The sequence below is a fragment of the Habropoda laboriosa genome, unplaced genomic scaffold (genome assembly GCF_001263275.1).
Source record: "Habropoda laboriosa isolate 0110345459 unplaced genomic scaffold, ASM126327v1 scaffold212, whole genome shotgun sequence".
In the NCBI taxonomy this organism is placed as follows: domain Eukaryota; kingdom Metazoa; phylum Arthropoda; class Insecta; order Hymenoptera; family Apidae; genus Habropoda; species Habropoda laboriosa.
In genome coordinates this window covers 471248-493782 of record NW_017100509.1, presented here as the reverse complement: position 1 = coordinate 493782, position 22535 = coordinate 471248, and the positions used below count along the sequence as shown (strand labels likewise).

Here is a 22535-nt window from a genome sequence, read left to right as displayed (position 1 = left end):
GAAAGGCAAAAATAATATTCTTTCCTGTTTAAATGAAGGTGTAACTACATCGGTTGAACGAACTTCGATAAGACTAAATTGCTTTATCTAAGAAATACTTCCGTTTGCCTGAATAAACGTTGAGTACGGTATTCATCAGCTCATCTGGACCAGGGTTTCAACAATACTAGGCATACATTTCGCGAAGCGATAAAACCTTTCTTTTCCGCGTAACCGAGGATACAGAAGCATGGGGCGTTTGTATCTTATCTCGATTCCATTCGATTTCATCCTTACACCTTCACTTCAGTCTAACCTTTAACCTCGGAATTCTTCAAAAGCGTAAAACGAAATGCATAGAAAGGTTTTATTATCTTTCGACGGGATTAAAGTGCCAGAGACATTCCACGAATCGTTCTTCTGTATTTTGTCAACTTCATAAAAGTTGCTGCTATCTCATATTTTTTTGTTTTTTTTTTTCTCTTCAAATTGTACATCAACTTACCGAAGAAACTGTCGATGTTCTTCGACATGAGATACTTGACAGCTGACAACGCGTAGTGTTCACGTTGATGACGATTGTAACTTCTCGTGTAGAGTGGTGCAAGGTTCGAAGGATAGAAATGATTTCTCGATTTATTGTTTTTTATGTCGTAGTCCAGCCATACTCCTACGTCTTCGTTCCACAGAACGTTGTCGATTGCCATTTGAAGCTCTGCTGCTATTTTTGCGTAGTACTGAGATTTCTGGAACATTGTGCAGTATTTCTTTGTGACAATAAAATCCAACTTTGGAAATATTTTCTGCTTTCTTCAACCCATTTCTTCTCAAATTGTTCATTTTATTACTTTCTGGTTTATTTCTTAGGTTTTATTTTCCAAATCCTGATTTTCACCTAATTCTATTTTCAAGGAAATTGTTTTTTTTTTTTTAATTTTCCGCGATTTGCTTCCACGAGACAGAGAAACGGTAATTCATAAAATACGATGAAAAGTTAGTTTAATGAGTATAAAATAAATATCAGCAAATATTAGACTAATATTCTAGAAGAAAATTTCGTATTTTCTCATTGCTTCGAAATAAAGTTCAAACATTCTATAATTCTTCTGTTTTAAACGTATCAATTTTTAATCTCAAGGAACAGAACAGATAAGCCTTCGCAAGGATTACCCTTATCTAACACGTCGGGAATTACATTCTCGCACACGTTCCTCTCGTACGTCCTTCTTAATTTGCATATCAGTCTCGATCTTAACACTTTTATCTCAGTTAACGCAAAGAAAGTAACTCATTCCCCGTAATCTCCTAAAATTAAAAGACATATCAATTCGTTTCGTTCCCCGATCGTTAAGATTTCCCTCGAATTTCTAAATTAATCAACGTATTAACGTAATCGATCTATTGTATCAGGTCGCATGTTAAACAGGTTGTTCGTCAATTCTCTCTAATCACGCTGGCGTATTGGAACGTATTATGCAGAACAGAGTTTATGGAGAGAACTTCAGAAGGGTTGGTTCGCCAATGAACGTTTCACTGCTTACCGCATTGTTTCCAAGCTGAGTGTGAAATTCGCTGAGAAGCCGGGCGTTTTGTTGTAGAATCGCATTAAGGTCGACAGGTATAATATACTGCGTGGAGATGTTCAGTAAACTGAGCATTCCACTTTTGTTGTTCCCTATGCACCACCTGTTGGAAAAGTCCCAACCACTTTCGGCACCGGCTTTTATATTATTGTAGAAGAAATCCTGTGATTCTTCGGGCAATAATTGCGCCAGGTTGTAGTCCTCTCTGAAACCATGGCGATAAATGCGTTGAGCGACCTGTAATTGTCGAGTGTGGAAAAATCGAATGTTTCAAGGGTCGAATGAGCGAAGAATCAAAGAATGGAGAAATTGTGGAATTGAGGAGTCGAATAACTGCAGAAACGAGAGATTGAGAAATTGAGGAATCGAAGAATCGAGGGATCGAGAAATCGAGGAATTGAAAAATTGAGGAATCAAAGAATCGAGGATTTGAAAAATTGAGGAATCGAGGAATCGAGAAATTGAGGAATCGAAGAACCGAGGGATCGAGAAATCTGGGAATTGAAAAACTGAGGATTCCAAGAATCGAGGGATCGAGAAATCGAGGAATTGAAAAATTGAGGATTCGAAGAATTGAGGATTTGAAAAATCGAGGAATCGAAGAATCGAGGGATCAAAGAATCGAGGATTTGAAAAATTGAGGAACCGAAGAATCGAGGAATGGAAGAATCGAGGGATCGAGAAATCAAGGAATTGAAAAATTGAGGAATCAAAGAATCGAGGCGTTGAGAAATTGAAAAATTAAGGATTCGAAGAATCGAGGAACCGAGAAATTGAGGAATCGAAGGATCGAGAAATTGAGGATTCGAAGAATCGAAGAATCGAGGAATTGAAAAATTGAGGGATCGAAGGATCGAGGGATCAAAAAATTCAGGAATCAAAAAATCGTGAGATCAAGAAATCAAGATATTAAGAAATCGAATAATGGAAGATTTAAAAATATTTGAATAACCAAATCAATCCAGAAATAAAAATCACTCATCTTCTTCTCTCATTCCTCGTATATTCATCAAAAATACTAATCCAACAGAGAAAAAACAGTTTCTATTATACTCTTATTTTAGAAGGAGATGTCAACTATGCAAAGTTAATATTTAAACACAGCACTATGCATCCTTACTACCCATTATATGTCTAAACTAAACTCGTTAAAATTAATTAAGTAAAAGGAGTAGTTGCGAAGATTGCTTTTCCGTGAAATAAATGCTGAACTGTGCATACAAGATTGTGGTGTTGCTACCTCGTTCACGATACACAACGTGGATTAAACAAACTTTGATCTGTTATAGATTCAATATTTACTCGCGGAACGGTAATGAATCCAGCGATTCATGGATGTATATTAATACGTGTATTTGCATTTGATTATGTCTACGTTATATATCAATAGCTGTAAGAAAATTCAGTCATTTAAATATTTGCATTGTGTACCACGGTTACAGAGCCTCTCTTAGCTACAAGTTTCAAGCACGCGTGCTTATATGCGATATTTCGCCACTCAACAACGTTTCGAATATTAAATTCGCCTTCGTATCGAACGTGAAAGGAGGAAAGTCGAATAAAAGTAACGCTGAGATATGTTCGAGTGAACCACTCGAAGGAAATCTTCGAGATTTTATGTCAATATTGTTATCTCACTTGAAAAAAAAAGCGGGTCGGACAAAGAATGCTAATTAATCGTATAATTTCATCCGAAAAGTATGTGTGTAAATTTGGATCTATCCCCTGAGAAAAATTCCTCAATTCCTCCACAGAAAAGCTAAAAAAATAATTAAAGATCGTCGATCTATCCCCTAAAAAAAATTCCCCAATTTTTCCACAGAAAACTAAAGAAATAATCGTCAATCTACGCCGTGACAAACATTTATCCAAAGCTACACATCCATTGGAGAGTAAGACTATCGAGAATTGCTCTCAAGAGTCAAATTTATCACTACACTCACAAAGTATCGCACTGGACACAATTTCAAAACACTCTCGAGAGCAAGAATAGCAAAAAACTCTCAGATGGTCACGTTCTCTAATTCAAACTGTCAAAAAAAAAAAAAAAATTCAAAATAAAATTAAACAAACGTATTACTTGTAACTTTCAGGCCTCGGTCGTATACTATCAACAACATAGTGACCCATCTTGTACGTTTTCCCATCCTTCACGACGTCGATCATTTTCCTCCGTTGCCAAAACGTGAACTCTTTCTCCAGCATGGGTATAATCGTACGTAGATAATTGTAGTCCCCGGTGAAATCCAAGTACCTCGAGACCTGTCGAACACAGAACATGCAAACGCAAATATTCAACAAAGGCTGTAAACGTACGTCCGACAAACTTCCGCGATACCCTCGATCGTTGTTTCTAAAGTCCAATATCTACGTAATCGTACGTAGATAATTGTAGTCCCCGGTGAAATCCAAGTACCTCGAGACCTGTCGAACACACAACACGCAAACGCAAATATTCAACAAACGTACTGTAAACGTACGTCCGGCAAACTTCCGCGATACCCTCGATCGTTGTTTCCAAAGTCCAATATCTACAGAATAAACAAGCTTGGATGCACCATCTGCGTAACACAGTCCGACTATCTTTACCGAAAACACGTTACAGAGCTGGCTACAGCGTTCGAGCGTAGGCGCAACTTCGTATCAAACTTTTCGATACCACCGCCGTCACGATAAAGAAAAGTTTTCGAAACGTGGATTGCACACGACTGTTTCTCCACTCGCTGCATAAAACTGTCTCCTATCCTCAAGTTCACTCGAATCTTCCCAATTTTCCTCCATTAATTCTCCAACTGCAGCGTGCACCGAGTCGTTTTACTCGAAACCAGGTTAGAGAATTCTTCGTTCGACGAATGGAACATATTTTCGAAAGTGTATAGGTAGCATCGAAGTGGAGAATTTTTCTTCGGTAGAATTTTTCTTTTTAATATAAATCGAGTGGAGGAAGCAGAATTCGCAGAAAAAGTCACGATTGCTCTTTGATTTGTCAAAGAAAACCGGTTCGAGGAAGCTGCTGTGTTCACGGAACTCTCCCCGCTGTGCATTCTTAGATTTTCACATGCCACGGAGAAAATACACTTCCCCTACGTGCCCGCGAACAGTTTGCATGGTAACGATTCTCGGCGGCTCTCCTCTCGTTTTATTCAAACCAGTGCACCGATTCTAAATTTCTCGACTTATGCCGCACAACGCCGCTACTATGTTTCTCCACCTTCATTTTCGTGAAAGGCTGCGCGTTTATTTCGTGGAAATGAAAGGAGCCTCCTCTCCACTTGTGCCATTCGCGCGTTCCTTTCATCAACAGAGATAAAGTGTTTTCATTCTTGTCCGGTATTAAATTTCGCTTGTTTTTCTTTCCACGGAACAATTCTAAACGGCTTAGAAACTTGATTAAAAATTACTCCGTTGCAAAGTGCCCGGCGGAAGGAAGAATATCGATCGTAATTTCTCTCAAGGAAACACAAAAATCTTTCTTCGAGCGAAAACTGTTCGATTCAAGAGCGGCCGGGCATTGAAGTCTCCGTAACAAAGACTTCTAATTTCGCCGATTCTTTTGTCGTCCGTTCGTTTTAGATCAAACAAGATGATTACATTAATAATGCGACGATAAAACGTTTCGTTGTATCAATACACTCGACCGCGAGTGATTTCCGCCCGTCCCTTTCTCCTCCGTTTAACGCTTTCCCTGTCGCGAAAAAAGAAAGAGAAACAGCAATTTACCAGGGTTTAAAAAGAAGGCGGAACGTTCGTTGCACAAAGAAGATTTAACCGAGTCGTCACCCGTTCACCGATATTATTGATTTCCCTTTCAAATTACAGACATTTTCCGACGATTGAGTTTGCCCAACTCAATTGCGCGGAAATCTTCAAGGACCGGACCCCCGTCACCGACAGGGAAAGGGGAATACGAAAACTTGGGCAAAGGTGGGTTAAACCCGGGGGAAGTTCCAGCTCGTGGCGAGCTTTAAATTCTCGACCTATCCCTCAAACAAGAGCTTTCTAGTAGACTCCGTAACTCGGCGGAGCATCGTGGAAATTTCGGAGAACAGGCTATTACCAGTCGCGGTCAAGTGAGCTCAAACTCGATGGAATACATTCGAAATCGAGGGCACACGTGATCCATGCAATTGTAATTAACACGATTATTTCGAAGCTGCAGCTCCGTTCACCTGACCAGCTTTCCTTGTAATTCCGGTGAAATTAATCGAGACGACGTATAGCGTAAATAAGGAAACTCATTTTTCTCAGAATATTTCTCGATGGAATGATAATCAAGAACTTCAAACGTAGATCGAAAGTGGATTAAAAAGCGAGTAGATAAGTATGAAGGTGTAATATGTCTAGAGTGGATATTTATCGAGATATTTTTAATCGAATTTCTGTGAAATATGTTTCTGAGTTATCAGCTGTTTGAACAGTTTTTGCAATGAACTTTCGTCGTGCATATCTCGGTAAATATTCACTTTAAAGCTATTATGCATTAGTGCTTATTTACTCAGTTTTCAATTCTCTTTCAATTGCTGTAAAGAAATACAGGGTGTTCTGTCAGAAAAAAATCGTGATCTTCGAAACTTTGTGTAATAAATGTGGAAAATAATTATTTTAACCTAGGTTTTTCTTGAAATCATGTACTTTTTCGTACAAAGAATAGTTCAAGAGTAATTTGAAGTTAGGTGAATCACCCCGTATACACGGTTTGGGAGGGGAAAGCGAGTTTAAATTCGATATGAAAAAAGCATGACGTACCATGAGATGTAATAGGGGTGGTTGGCTCCTCATAAGGTAATAAATTCTACCACCGTTGGGTATGAACCCATATTTCTCCACCATGTACACGAAATTGTCTATCATTCCCCTGGCGGTTTGATACATGTCGGATAACAGCAACCCTTCAATCACCCAGTAACTGTCCCAGTAGTAAAACTCTGTCGAAAAAAAAGAAGCAAATTTTCACGTTTTCTTCAGCTTCGAAAGCTCTCTACTTCCGCGAAACTGTAATTTACGCATGTTAAATTCATTTCAATCCCCTCGTAAATCTTCAAGGTGTCGATATTAATATGTGTTGCAAAATTAATATTAAAATATTTTCTAAAATACGATTTTTCAAATTTTCTTCTCTTATCTTCTCAATTATTCTTAAAATTAATTTTAATTCAAATAAAATAGATTTTAGTGTAAATGCACGTAAAATTTAGAATTTTAACGAATTAACTAAATTAACAAATTGATATTGCATTCTATTTCTTCGTATTTAAGATTAATTTAACAGCCGATTTTACGTGTAATTTATCACCGACTGTTTAGAATTCTATCTTTCACAAGGACAGAAAAATTTTCGAATCGATTTACCTTTAAATCGACCACCAGGTATGATGAAGCCATTCTTCACGTAAATCAAACTGTGCCTATCCGGATTCATGGCCACGTCTGGGCTCATCTTTCTCGCCAGATCCTTCCAAATCTCATTGAGATGTCTCGCCCATTCACGATACTTGGGTTCCTGAATGCGTTTCAGTATCGTCGGGTTATCCGTCCAATCTGGCAGTGTCCAGTTCTCGAGCTCGTCCGACGTAGCGAAATTCTCGTTAACATATTGAGCCACCTCTCTTCGAGTCGGTTTGTTGTCTGTCGCATTCATCAAACTATAGAAACTGCGCCACACCAACGAAAAATAATCTTACTTTCAACCAATCGCAAAACACCGACTAGTGAAACACAAAAATAACAAAACATCGACCAAACGAAATTCACTAAAAGTAACGAGAACATCGACGATTGTTATTCTCTCGATTCCACGTTCTTTTTGAAACACAACAATACTCTACCAAACAAACAGACGCAAAACGGAGAAAAACAGCGAAAGAAGCTGTACCGTTACGAGTTCGTTATTAAAATTCTCCATTTCTCAATAATTAGAGAAAACCCATACGACGAAAACGAGGAGAAAATCCATGAAAATTAATCTCCCGATAAGTAGATCGTGGAATTGAAAACAAACATCGCTCGGACCGGCGATTTCAATCGATATCGCTAAACTAACGACCAGTTTCATTCGCGATAGCTCTAAAAAACACGGACAAATTGTACGTTTGGGAATAACGAGAATTGCCTGTCGTACGTTACGAACAAGACAGGCTCGCGAATCGAAATCACTCGCGAGATCAAATTGGATCGTCTGTGACAGAATAAAAGAAAAAAGTGAGACAGCGTAATCGAGGAGAAAGGATGAAAAGTCAGCTCGTCGCCACGCTAACTTTCGTCAGATTGTAAGCACGGTTATTTACGAGAGCAATAGCTATTCGCGCTAGATCGAATCGTTCGACTATACTCGTTCGATGCAAGTTCACACGGTGCGATCGAGGTACGATGAAGGTGGACGAAAGTGAACGTAACACGGCGTCGTAAAGCGGATACTATAAACGTCTCCCGACAGACCGAGTGATTTAACGCTGGCAAAGGCTTAAAAACGCACACGGTCACGGTGATTTCGTTTCATTCGGATCGTAAATCGCCGACAGGCCCCCTTTACGCTGCGCCGAGCTGAGATCGCGAACACGTTCCGTGAAAACAACGGAGGAGTGTCGAAATTCTCCTGGATTTCTCGCGAGTCGTTTCTTTGCTGCGCGTCCAAGTTGGATTCTAGAGATTTTTACCCTTTCTCGTTGCTCCTTTCGCGGAAGATTTTAATACGCAACAGATGTGTTCGATCGCGGTTGTGAAGTCGAAGTGGTTTCCGAAGTGTTTTACCTACTCGAAGGGGAAATTTTTAATAATTTCGTTACTGAGATCCTCCAAGTGGGGAAAACATTGGAATTTTCGGATTACGGAAGTTCCTTTGTCAGTCAACTGCATTTCTCGCGCGGTTGATAAAGCCTCAAAAGGGTACGTTTTGCGCGGGAGAACTTTTTTTTTCTGTTTCACGTTTGCTCGGGAATAACGTGAAATGTGAATTCGGAACAGTTTTGAATTTTTATCCAGATTAAATTTACTGCGACAGTAACAAGATAGTTCGTCGATTTTTCGTTTCCTTTTTTTACAGGGACCTTTATTTGGATCTGTTTGGAAATATTGGTAGTTTTTGTTATGCAAAGTTCAATATGTAAGAAGCTTTCCACTTGTATTTTTGAAAATTGTGTTTACAGTGCTATGGAGAATAATAGATTTATTCCTTGGAACGTTGGAAGGGTTAGAAATATCGTCAACCGGTACTCACTTGCCAAGGGTTATTTCAGGATCGTTTACCAGACGAAGATCGACGAAAGTTTTGCTGTCTGGAAAGACCTCGGCTAGTTGGACCGTTTTCAGTAACTCTCCGACACAATAGATCTCGCTGAAAGTCAAAAGAGAAGCAACGTGTTAAAAGGACATTAGATGAAACAGTAATTGATCGAGAAATATTTACGATGTACCAATACATCCTGTAATGTCGTAAATACGAGTTTTTTAAGAACTTTATCGGAACCACAGTGAGAACTATAACGAATTATCATTGTAGATAGTGTTACGAATCAATAATCCGGTTGCATCGTTACTCAACCATTATCTGAGCCGATTACTCGATAATCCGATTTTGGTTGTATTGAAAAGTCGTTCTGCAAAGGTTGAATAGACACAAAGTCTATTATAGATATCATTCTATAGCTAGAACCAACCACTTCGTTAAACTGACCGTATCTGTTTTACCATTAACGATACAGAGAAGGTGTGCAATATATTTTAGAACAATAATTTCATAATAACTATAAACACACGTGAAAAAGGAATAATGATAATCTGATCAACGGTCTCACGCACTCTGCGATATCAATAACAACGCGGTTCTACTGTTTTTACTCCCTGTTTTTCTGTACGATCCGCTCGTTTCACAAATCTCGAGACGATTCGACAAACACACTACACTCTCAACATATTATTAAACCAATTCCACAGAAGGTACAACGCTACAATTGTAACAGCCATACGAATGAAACAACGTATTGAGAGATTTTATCGAAATTCTAACGTGTAACATTCTGCTAATTACTTCGATCGAAAATATGGTTTTGATTAATTATTCGTGGACACGCTACGTTTCTAAAAAATCCTAATTTCCTATTCATCCATTTCATAAAATTTCGCATTAAATTTGCGACACCAAAAAATAAAAATATCCGCCTCCTGTTCGTCCATTTCATAAAATTCTGCATCAAATTAAGAAAACAGAGAAAGATAAAAATCCTAATTTCCTGTTAATCCATTTCATGAAATTTCGCATTAAATTCACAACTCCAAAAAATAAGACAGAGAAATATAAAAATGCTGATTCCCTATTCGTCCATTTCATAAAATTTCGCATTAAATAAAGAAAACCGAGAAAAATTAAAAATACTAATCTTTCATTCGTCCATTTCACAAAATTTCCCATTAATTCCTCTAAAAGAGGCAGCCTTACTTTAAAAAACATTCTTCCATAGCTTCTATCTTTCCGGCTCCATCCGCGTATATTTTCTGATAAACTGTCCTCGCGCGAGGGAGGAGCCCGTGTACGAACCCACGTAAGTACAGTCAGGACAGAATTGAAATTTATAGCGCATGCGGATTTGGCAACGAGCTGACAGGAGTTAAGGAAACGGAGCCGAAACGGCGCCTACTGTTCTACATGTGCACCAAACGAAAGGGAATTACGATGGAAAGCTAATTCGGCACCGGTGCCAGGATTGAAATCACTTGAAAAAACAGCTGGCAAACTTTTCGGAGTCTTTGAACCGACCAACTGCTCTTCACTCTTTTTCTTTTACATCAGATGTTACTTAAGAGATATTTACGAAAAAAAGAAGCATTTCAAAAGGTATTTGCTAAAAAACAAAAGAAAATAAAATTGGCTTGTTTATTCGGAAGATTCGATTGATCTGTCGACGTTGCATAACCAAGGTAGAAAAGTAAACGTATTTTTCCTTTCCACGTTTAATACTCTCGCTTTATCTATCGATCTGCAGTCTTATCTCAGCCTTGTTATCGCGTGCCGTTTAAAGAGCAAAATCCCAAGAACTGTGTTCAGTGAAAACATATTAGAGTCACGAACGATATTTATCTCCTTTTATTGAATAATCGACATGCACGAGTTACCCAAGAAGGGAAATTTCGTCGAATTTCGATCAATCTCGCGCGTACGAACGCACAGAATTATTCTCCAACGTAAAAGAACGAAATAGAACTGCACCGTTCGAATTGATCGAATTTTTTACACGACACAAAAACCGAGGGAAAAAATTGAAATATTGTTCATTTTATCTAGCGTAACGTGGAAACGCGAATTTACTAAATTTACACCGCTCCAAACGGAATATTTTATTATCCGTAATGGTGCGCGTTTACCAAAATACGACGGCAGATATTTTATTATTCGACGATAAAGGTGAAAAATGTTCATCTAAAAGTAATTCTGCGGTGAAATAGAAAAGACGGGAAAGAAAGAATCTTTTCGGAAAATCTCGAGAAATCTGCTGATTTCCCTCGGCGTTATCGTTTCTCGTCGTGGAGAGAGAGAGAGAGAGAGAAAAGAAAAAAGAAGACCAAGTATTCCGCTCCTTTCAACCCTCCCAATTTCTTTTGTCTTCGTTCGTCTTTCCTGCACACCCTGTATAAATCTCTCTCTTACACACACACAGACGGTAAGGCGAGAGAAGAAAGAAAAAAAAAGGAAAAAGGCGACGACGATGATATCGTGACCAGCCCACGGTCGTCGTATCCTAGATTTTATACTCGTCAGATTCAGCTGAAAAAATGACGAATGTATGGAGGTTGTCGACCTTCGTCACTCTCTTACGGTTTCCCTTTCTCCCGGATGTACACACGCGTTTTATCTTTGGTGTATACACAGGGTAGCTATCGGAAGTCACCGTTTGATTGATGGAATCTTATAGTACGCTACTTCAAAAACTTCGTAACGGATCGCCTTGTATATATGTACATTCTTTTCTTTTTTTACACGAGGGACTTTGACAGATGCGTGTGCGCGCGTGTGTGTGTACACGTTGAAACATCTAAATTTTTAGTAGCTGGTAGGTGTGGTGAAGTAAGTACGTAGAGGGTAAAGGGTATAATAAATCGGTAGGTGAGCTGTCAGAAAATAATTAGGTGGAATGAAATTTTCATGTTTTTCTCTGTGGGTCGAAAATTGCCGCTGTATCATCGGGATATTGATTGGATCGTGTTCTACTGATCGAAGGTAAGGTAACAGGAGACGTTTCTTAATTGACTTGAGAGTTCAACGAGGTTTCCGTTCGGGATGATTGAAACGTGTGTTAAAGATCGATACTCGGGATGTAAAACTTCGAGTAATTTTTTTTGCTCGGATTATTTGGGTAATTTAGATAATTTTGAGACGTTAACTTTTTAAGCGGATTATCTTGAATACGAATTCTTTATTCGAATGATTCGAGTAATTCGGAGAATTTCGGATAGGAATCTTTTAACCGAGTGATTCGAGTAATTCGGATAGTTTCCAATACGAATTCTTTAGAAAGAGGAAGAGGAGTAGGAAGGGGAAGAGGAGGGATAGGAATCTTTTAACCGAGTGATTCGAGTAATTCGGATAGTTTCCAATACGAATTCTTTAGGAAGAGGAAGAGGAGTAGGAAGGGGAAGAGGAGAAGGAAGAGGAAGAGAATACGAATTCTTTACTCGAATGATTCGAGAAATTTGGATTATTTCGAATACGAATTCGTTATTCAAATGATTCGAGTAATTCGGATAATTTCCAATACGAATTCTTCATTTGGATCATTTCGAATAAGAATTCTTTATTCGAATGATTCGAGTAATTCGGGGAATTTCGGATAGGAATTTTTTATCCGAGTGATTCGAGTAATTCGGATGGTTTCCAATACGAATTCTTTAGAAAGAGGAAGAGGAAGAGAATACGAATTCTTCACTCGAATGATTCGAGAAATTTGGATTATTTCGAATACGAATTCTTTATTCGAATAGTATACGAATTCTTCATTTGGATCATTTCGAATAAGAATTCTTTATTCGAATGATTCGAGTAATTCGCGGAATTTCGGATAGGAATTTTTTATCCGAGTGATTCGAGTAATTCGGATAGTTTCCAATACGAATTCTTTAGGAAGAGGAAGAGGAGGAGAATACGAATTCTTCACTCGAATGATTCGAGAAATTTGGATTATTTCGAATACGAATTCTTTATTCGAATAGTTTAATTATTCAAAATTGAAATACGAATTCTATCGGCATTCGAATACACCGAATTATTCGAATTTTCGCACTAATCGACGCAGTCAATGCACAACCCTCATATCGTCGAACAGAAAAAAAATTGAAGATTGATATTACCAAAAATATGGCGAAAGTTTATCGCAAGTATACCTGCAAGATATTTTATTGGATCATCCCGATGACTAGTACGAAAGTATCGTCTGAACTTTTGCACCCTTAGACAGGATGGAAAAAATACTGTATCGTAGAGAAGGTGGAAACTGAAGGGAAAAAGATAGGAATATATGAGACACTCCATGGAGTTCAACGATAAAATAAATCACGAACTCTCCATTTCAGGGTGGTTGCCTCTCCATACCGAGGCCACTCCTTAGATCGTTTCAAGGATATTTCGAGTAAAGCAAACCGTTTCACTCGCGCTATGAATTTTTTTAGGGGCTACCTGCCACTTCTGCTACCGTGTTATCGTTCAACCAATGTAGCCTCGTCAAACGTGTAAAGAAAATGTCTGACAAGGAGCACCATACCACTCGCCTATAATCGAAATTTCTCCAACATCCTCCATAAAAACGACTATACAACCTGCGCGATTTTAATAATATTTTATTTTAATATTTTATTTCTCCGTCGTAACCATTTTCCATGTTTAAAATATCGCACGAACGAAGAGGGCAAGCATTGAATTGCGACATATCGACGGATAAGGGGTGCAATTGTACAAAGTAGCTAAAATAGAAATTTTAGAATAGAAGTTCATTTTAACTGAGCACAAACTAGCAATTTTCCACGCGAATCAAATGCAAAGAAATTTCTCTGCGAGCTAAATTAAGCGCATAAGATATATTTAAATCGTGTTGACCAATCTAACGAGCTCTAGCAAGCAACGTAATCGTTAGTACATTTAAATCGAGGTAGGTATTAATCACATAGTGTATAAATATTCACAGTAGGCTGTGACGTCGTAATCTCCTGTATCGCGAGTATTTTTCACTAAGGTTCATTTAAATTCGAAACACTTCTTATTCCTTTGAGTACGATATTAAAAAATTCCAAATTTATTCGCACACAGAGTTGTCCAGTTTTTCCCGCCAAACTTTCCCAGTATATTCTACGAATTTGAATAAGAAAAAAATGGTAGGTCGTTAAATCTGTTAAATTTAACTTCTGCCAATTTCATCCCTTCCTAATTCACATTTTTATTCTAAATTTTCAAACAGCTTTCCATATTTTTACTCGCAGAATATATACTAAACAAGTGTGGTAAATTTAGAAACTGGAACACCCCGTATATCACCATTTATTTCACCAATTATTTTGTCCGGATGTTATTGGAATTTCCCAAAAAAATCCCCACGACTCCGTACACGTCCGTGTAAAACCATTGCAAACAGGTTCCCATCGTACGAGAGCGAACGACTTTGGGATAAAAACATCATTACCCACGCCTTGTCCCTCATTATCATATTCCTCGGTGAGCCGTCGCTTTTTCTTTCTCTTTCCTCGGTGATAATATTTCGAGGCTCCCCCTAAGTTGATTAAGGTTATTTCGTGAAATCGACATCGGCCAGAGCCCCAAGAAAGGAAAGAGAGTGGCTCTCCTTCAGGAGAAAAAAAAAAAAAGAAAAAGGTTTCACGGAGGTTCTCGTTCAATCGACCTAATCAACACTCTTCTCTCTCCCACGCTAGTTTATCCCGATCCTCTGGATATAATTCAGCATAAATTGCTCCATAGATTCAAGCTTGTTGCGAAACGCGAACGAAATACTTTTCATATCGTTCCATCAACTCAAAAATCGCTAATTTCTACGCGATCAAGGATCTAGCTTCGGTGGAACTGTTAATTAGTTACGATATCCAGGCTTCTTTTCTGTTTGTCGTATAACAGATAAATCAGCGTTAAAAGATTAACGTTCATCGTGTCAAGGGGAACCGATCGTGGAATTAAGTCGAGTATCTTGGCAGGCTTTGCTTGTTTTACACCATTTTGTTGCATTCTAAGTGAACGGGAAGATTCTAAGGTCGTTTGCTCCGGTGAATATTCTACTCCCCTTGTAATTCGAGTTGCTCACTTTCGCAGGATTTCCGTGCTCGCGATTAAATCTTTCCTCCGAGAAATTTCGGGACGATGTTCCTTCCATCTGAGAGACACGCGGCAACGTAAGGTCAGGTAAATGTATATAGTACCGGCAGGAGTTAGGGAAACTGCGCTAAAACTTTGAAATATGAGTAGCGGATTTCTCATGGGAATTGGGTTAATTCACGTGATCGTGGAAATTACGATAAATCCTCGCTGTGTGCGTGTGTGTTGTGTGTACAAAGCAAGTTAAACCCGGTTTTCAGACTTGAAATCCTGTCGCAGTGACATATTTAATTTTACCTTTCTGTTTCCGTGTTGGCGATTGCAGGAGAATTGATGGATGAGATAATTCGTGAAAAATTATACTTATCGAGCTGTGTTTAATTTTATCTGAAAGATATTGGCACGATATCTCGAGTTTTAATTAACCGATTCACTCCAAATTTTGCAGAAACCAGAATAACAAATTATTATATCTTTCCTGATTTTTTTTCGATAAAAAGATGCTGAATATTCTCGAGGCATAAATAAATACGTGTGTGAAACATTGATATTAGAAAATTTCACGGTTTCTTCGTTGAACATTTTTTAAGAGAACTTTAAAATTGCACTCCAGGGTAAAATATCCCTTTAAATTCATTTTCAGCTTTTACCTGAAAGAGGTTAATCCTTTCGTGACCAGCGTGACGCGTAAAAATTGGAATTTTGAAATTCTCAATTATGAAATTTTCAATTTTGAAATTCTCAAGAAAAAAATAATTTCGTTAGGAAAGTGATAAATTCAAGTTTACCTGGACCATCATCGACGTAAACAACAAAACGCAGAACACACGGAGATGAATAGGGTAGGAAGAAAGGGAAAGGACAATAAAGAGCGAAAAAAGTCGAAGGGAATTTCTCTGCAGCACGAGGATGCACATGTGCTCGTATGTAAATTAGCAGGAAAGAGAGATTTATCTCTTTCAAGAGAGAGAGAGAGAGAGAGAAAGAAAGAAAGGCGGCGCGTGTATGTCATTTTGAAAATTAGATTTTCATACGAAGATTTATACGGAAGCGGGTAAATATATGATGGAAAAAAACGAGTGTCGTAAACAGCATTCAGATATTCCGCGAGGTAACGTGAGTTCTTCTCCAAGTATCACAGCATCCGTATACTTTTACAACAGTTGCAAACGCGCGATATGAAATTCTAAACGAGGGAAACGCGAGCACGTGAAAATGTGCAACTAAATAATATGTAAATGAAGTAACAACAGGCCGGAGATGAATCCGCGAGGCATTTGAAAGCGTGGCAGCGATAAAGCATACCTGTCAAAGCCAAGTGAATTGTGGCTGTTTCCGCGTTTAAGTAGTCAATAACACCATTATTGTCGTTTATTAAACACCTTGGATATTCTCATATATTCGCGTAATGACTAAGCTTTACGATCGCAGGATTATAAAGTGAATACCTCTGTGGTAACGTTATAACACCGACAAACGGTGTAAATCTTCGAAAGAGAAACTTTATGAATTTGTAGCTATCACTGTCGCGTGACAAATTTGTCTAAAATATGTAAAAAAAAAAAAGGTACGACATGGCGATGAAATTATTTGACAAAAATAGCAAATTTTTCTGTGAATTCGACAAAATGCAAAAATTAAATCAGCAAAAACCGCGTCAGTAAGAATTACTTTTCAACGACAAATTTTCCTGAAAATTTCATTAAAAAATGTTAGAAAAATTGGGATCATAAAAGCTTTACATTGTAACATTATAACGAAATTATTTCGCGTAAAATTGCCGTAGCAAATTTTTCTCCAAATTCGACGATACGCAGATTAACAAAATCCCCTTGCAAACACAAATTACCCAGAACACCGGCAGAAAATTGGCGACCGAAATCAGCGAATCAAGTGGCGTACAAATTACACTCGTTTATACAAACTGATTAAACTCGAATCCTAATCGTTTCCACGGTGCCGTATCATAACTTATACGATCGTAAATCAACCAAGATCCTTTGGTCGGCCGGTGACAACGTCAATCGCGGAAAAGTGAAATAAACCGTGCAAATCCCGCAAAGTATCTCGTAAATTAGGACGATCGCTCAATTAACTTCGAACGTCTATCAGAAAGTATCGGGGAAATTCGATTAAACCGGAATTCCACTTATCTGTGTCCCGTCGTAAAACGTTTAAACCAGCCGAAACGTTTCGAACGTCCTTAAAACAGACGAAACTTCTCTAAGAACGGTCGCCGTGATTGTAAAATAAATCGTAAAACACGCTCGGTTGGTTATAAAGGGCGAGAAACCAACGTGATTCTGTCTATTTAACAGATAATACCTGAGAATAATACGTGCACGTTCAAGGCTTACCTGACGGCTGGCGGCCTTTATCGATTTCTCGATCGTTGTTTGCGAGGGAATTTCGCTCGGAACGCGGTAAACCCATTGTCAGGATTAAAACTATAAACTGTGAAATGGAGTGAGCAAGATGGTTAACAACGACAATTCGTGTAATCGGAATTCCTCCGAGGCGTCCAATTGGCCGGCGGGCTAGGTAAATTGTACGAAGAACAATGCTGCCTCCGGCTTATCTGCTAACAAGAACATGTTCTATTCGCGAGAAGTGACCGCGATGGAGAGGGATTGATAAGGCGGAAAACAGAGGGAAATAATGTCAGTATGTCGTTTAAACTCTGTCGCAACGTTCCTGAGAATCGTTTGTCCTCAAGATTCATCTCTGTTGTTTTTATTTTATTAACTAGACGCGTATTCGGGGCTTGAGAGTGGATTGTGAAGTGTAGCGCGATTATTGTTGTACCGAGTATTATCGTGTGAATTATAGTTGTATGTAACTTGCGATTGTGCAATAAACGTGAAGATTTTCTTGTTTAAATATTTAGGTTTCTTCGTTAGCCTGAATGACGGAGGATCTGCTGTAGTTTCCTTGGATTAGGCATAGTGCAGACAGTGTTTGAAATATAAAAGTTGAAAAATGTTACTTTGGGAAAAAGTATGAAACACAAAAAATAAAAATCGTACAAATGAGATATAAAATAGGAATTTCTATTTTCAACGCCCATCGCTATATATAGTTTGCTTTTGACATTTACATAGAATAGAAAGGTAGCAATGCAGGAGTCATTGTACGAATTAATTTGGATCAATCGACGAGTAAAGTTTGACGAGTATTTTGGAGAGCAAGTAGTTTGGGTTGTTAATGGTCAGACAAGTTCCTAAATTTTGGGTGATACAGGTCGACGTATCTTCAGACATTCGCAATTAACGTATGTATTTATCTGTTCGATTGAGCATTTAATTGCTACGTTGTTTAATAACTTCGGTTAAAGAAGCAAACATAAAAAAAGAATGAAAATGGTGGAAATAAGGGAAGAAATATAAAAATTCTGTTTCCACGATCCATCACTTATTCCCAGGTCAACTATAGTTTGCCAGACGAATTTCTCCAATGTATACACAGCTTAGAGAATAGCGCACACTTTCTAAATTATTGTTTGCTCCTATTGTTTGCCTATTTTCGTCAATAGAAACGGATCCTTCTGCTAACTCCCATCGAAGAATCCGAGTGTTAAGAGCACGTTATCCATTCATTCGTGTAACGGAAATCCTTTTAAGCTCGCTCAGCTCACTGGCTCTCTTTGACAGGCCAGTTGCAAGATGTAATCAGACTAACGAAACTGCGGTAGACTCATGTATCATTTGAGTAACCTCGCTTCGTATCGAACCTACTGTAATTTCTAACTGCTTCCACTTTTCAACGATGCTGTTAATTAACCCTTTCGCGAGTGAATGAAATTTTTCAAGAATATTCATCTATGAAGAAGCTTCAATCGTTTCACAGAATATTAAACGTTGTCAGAATTTTTTCAGTTGGAAAATTAATTTCGCATTTTAATCCTTTCGTGGCCGAATTCTTTCTTTTTAAGAATTTCGTATTTATTTACTCATGATTGTGTCTGTAATTGATACTAAATCGAGGTCAATGTTTCTTCGAGCAAGATTCAGGTGTTTCATTGTTCACGAAAGGGTTGAATAATTTCTACCAATTCACTGATAACGATATTCACGTAAATTCGACGATTTCGTACTAAAATTAAGACAACGACGACAAACTGAAGCACACTGTACACGGAAATGAATTGCTGGTTAATTCACAGCCATGTGAAAAATCTGTCGTTAGTAGGTGTTTGAACGTGCCGCTTGGTCGTAAATTACCCGAGGTCCCGCGCTATTCTGCAATTTTGTTTGCGTGTGAATTTTCGCGAATACGGCGTTACACGCCCGTTCAGAACGAGCCAGCCAGAAAAATCGGCTGAAACTAGGCAAGATACATTCAGCTTTAAGAGCTCGTGTTTCGCGGGACTCGTTTCAACGGCGCGCACAGCGTGTAACACGAGTGTGCTTTAATACACAGGTAGATCTGGGCGTCTCTGGAGCAACAGGTAAAACACTGGAAATTTAAGGCGCTGGTAGAATTTGATACATTCGCTGTCATTAATATTCCACGCCGCTGAAAACTAGAGGAAGACTGTGCCTGTCGTTTTTAAATCCCCAAATCGACGTTCTTTCATTAGTCCTCTATCACTTAATTTTTCCTCGTTCATGGGAACAAAAATTTTGGTTGATTTCTTTTTTTAAATTTTGATTGGAGAAGCAAGAATAAATATGAAAAATAATTATAAAAAAATGTAGTACCTGTAGATTTTAGAAATTTTAAATTTTACATTATTATAGTGCAACAGAGGAATAATAAATAAATCAAATGAGGGTATAAAATATAGATAATTTGTAGTATATGCGTAATTTCCAAGTCACGTGGCGTTGTAAAGGGTTAACGAACGAAAAATAGTCAAATCGAGCAAAAGCTGTTTTCGAACGAATATTAATTAACTGACTGGCAAAACCAAGTCCAGATAATCGGATAAATTTTCAACGTTTTCGACACAATTGACCGATTATGCAAGCATTAATACCGAAACGAATGTTCGCGGTATGTGTCGTTCCTTTTTGCTCGACGACATTAATTATATGCTAATTTACGAAATCTCCAGGCTCTTCCACCGGTGTTTCGTTATTTTCACCGAAAACACACTGCGTTAATTAATCATACAAGTACAATTGCACACCTGGATAATTCGATTTTCGTTAAAAGGGATGCTCTCACGTCTCTCCCTTGATTATTGCTCGAATATCACATATATACAGCTTTCCCTCGAGGACTAACTCGTCCCTTTTTCTTTCTTTTTTTTATGAATCGACTCGAGCGAGTATAGCAAATCGAATTGATTCTTTGATCGAAGTAATTTCACCTTTCCACTCTGGCTTATCGTTTGCTCGATACGAGATCCAACTATTCCGAGGTTTCACGGGTCAATTGAAGAGCCGATCACGCTTGTCTATCTCCCCTCTCTCTCTCTCTCTCTCTCTCTCGGTTTTCTTTTCTTCACACGATTTTCTCTCGATTTATTCTCGTCCTCGTCAACCTTCTACCGGGCAAAAGCTCATCGGAGTGATTTAAAGCTCTGCTCTGACAAGATGGAAAATTTCTTCTCCCAACACCTTTACCTCACCTTTCCTTTTAAATACATTTCATCTCCTCTTGGAAAAACCGTCGACTGTTTCACTCGAAAAGAAAAGAACAAAATATTCTAAATACGTGACGTTGGACGAGTGAAAAGGTGTGTATGCGTTAAAACAGAACAGTTATTTCGCGGACAGTCGTTTGCAGCGGATAGTTATTCGCAAGACGAGCGCCAAGGGAAAATTTGGAGGCGTTGAATCGAGGTTTCGGAAAATTTTTCCAGCCAGATACTCGCTCGTTACCAAGGGAAAATTTACACGAGAATGCGTCGGATTATACGAAACAGCGATAGGAGAAACTGCGAGGCGCGATTGGTCGTAGGATCGAGACAGAGAGAGAGAGAGCTCGCGGGACTTTTTCTCTTTTATTTTCTTCTTCTTCGTTTTCTCTCTCTCTCTCTCTCTCTCTTTCCACACCCCTCCCCGCTGCTTTTATCTTCGTGTTCCCCACTCAATTTCCGCAGCCTGTATTTTGACCCGGCGATTTTCCGTCGTTCGGTGCACCCTTATCACGTTCCTCTTGAATGTTCTTCGTTTTGGAATGCCGCTATTTCCAAGGATTGCCACGAATCTCGGCTTCAGCTTCCTATATACCTGGGTCAGATTCTTATTACGTAACACCGAGAAATTCTCGCGAAAGCTGCACTTTGTCCTGATTCATTCACCGAGTCTAGTTACCGAGCACTCTTCTTCCCTTCCTCCGGACAATTCTCGCGCTACACTACCGTTTCTCTCCCTTCCTCTTGGTGCATCTCTCCGATTAAACCACATTCCTGCGTGTTTCCGCAGCGTTGGCTGCTTTTTAATGTCGTTTAACTCGTTACAACGAGATTTTCATTTGTTTGAAGAGAAGTTACCGGCGGCAATCTTAAATCCGAATCTTCCCGCCGTGCAGTTTTCGGATTATTTCTAAGCGTGAAATGTCTCGAGGGACTGGTACTTTTGCAGAGAAGACTCGGTTGTTTTCTACGCGAAATTTTGAAAGAGGAGACACTGAAAGTTTGTTTCGAGATTATGGCTAATAAAATTATTGCCATTTTTTAATACTTTTGGACACGTATGTGTAATTTTTTTAAAGTACCTTTTTGGGAATTTGATGATTCATACTGAAATGTCGATTCATTTAAAATTGTGGACCAGGTCACCGATAAATTCTAAATATTATGCTTAGGTTTGACGTATGACGAAGTAAAAAATTAACAATACGATAAAAATGGAAAAATAAAAATATGAACATCGAACAGTGTTCCTAAATAATCCAACGCGAGGAACGTAAACGATGATTAATTGTACACGTGAACGCGAACACGTGAAACTTTCTCCTCGTCCCTATTATCAGATAATTAAGCATTGGTAACCTTTGTGCAAGTACGCCGTTGATAACGTCGCGTGTATGTTGCGATGAACTCGTTTTAAGAGTGCTCCAGGTCGAGGTAAAAAGAGAAGAAAAGAGTATACTATCGAGTGGGACAATCAACGTTTCATAATGAATTCGTGACAAGGACAAACCTTCTCGAGTTTCACTTCTTTAGACGTTTGCTGATTCCAGTAGTAATTATCACCTTTGCACATAATATATATAAAGAGAGTGAATATTTATTGTTTTTTTTTTCTTTTTGCTTAACTATTGCCTCTCTACAACGTCGATAAGATTTGATTTGAGATTGAAAAGAATCGAAAATATTCACCTTCCGTATACTCAGCTTTTGTGCCATTTGAATGTGACACTTTATACAGCTGGAACCATACTTTATTGCGAATACTGCCTTATTGCTCCCGGCCAGGATACGGATCTGCACGTTTTTATGAGCTCGAACAGCTGCGAAATAATTTCCCTCCCCCTAGCTGATATCTTCAACGTAGCGAAGCAATAAAATTCGTCCGTTCTATTTCTCACCCGTTTCATCTCTCTTTGCCGATTTCGTTTCTTTTTCATGGGACCGGTGCGAAAACGCAGAGGCGGCTTTAACAGATTAACGCGTTCTCAGAAATCGGGGCGCGTACGGTTAAGCACTCCGAAAAATATGAAATATTACGAATACTATGAGTATTGAACATGTCTGAATTTAATATTTTTAAATATTTAATATT

The 22535-nt window shown here is 38.5% G+C and overlaps 1 protein-coding gene across 1 annotated transcript in view; it reads right to left on the bottom strand.

Annotated features, from left to right (window-relative positions):
* Positions 1-22535, bottom strand: part of LOC108576290 (trehalase-like) — a 42286-nt gene that overhangs the window by 9740 nt on the left and 10011 nt on the right. The window contains exons 2-7 of the mRNA XM_017939249.1: positions 8776-8892; positions 6912-7213; positions 6309-6487; positions 3643-3824; positions 1521-1767; positions 485-725 (exon numbers count right to left, since the gene is read on the bottom strand). Of these exons, the coding sequence (XP_017794738.1) occupies positions 485-725; positions 1521-1767; positions 3643-3824; positions 6309-6487; positions 6912-7213; positions 8776-8892 (1268 nt within the window). The remainder of the gene's footprint in view (positions 1-484; positions 726-1520; positions 1768-3642; positions 3825-6308; positions 6488-6911; positions 7214-8775; positions 8893-22535) is intronic.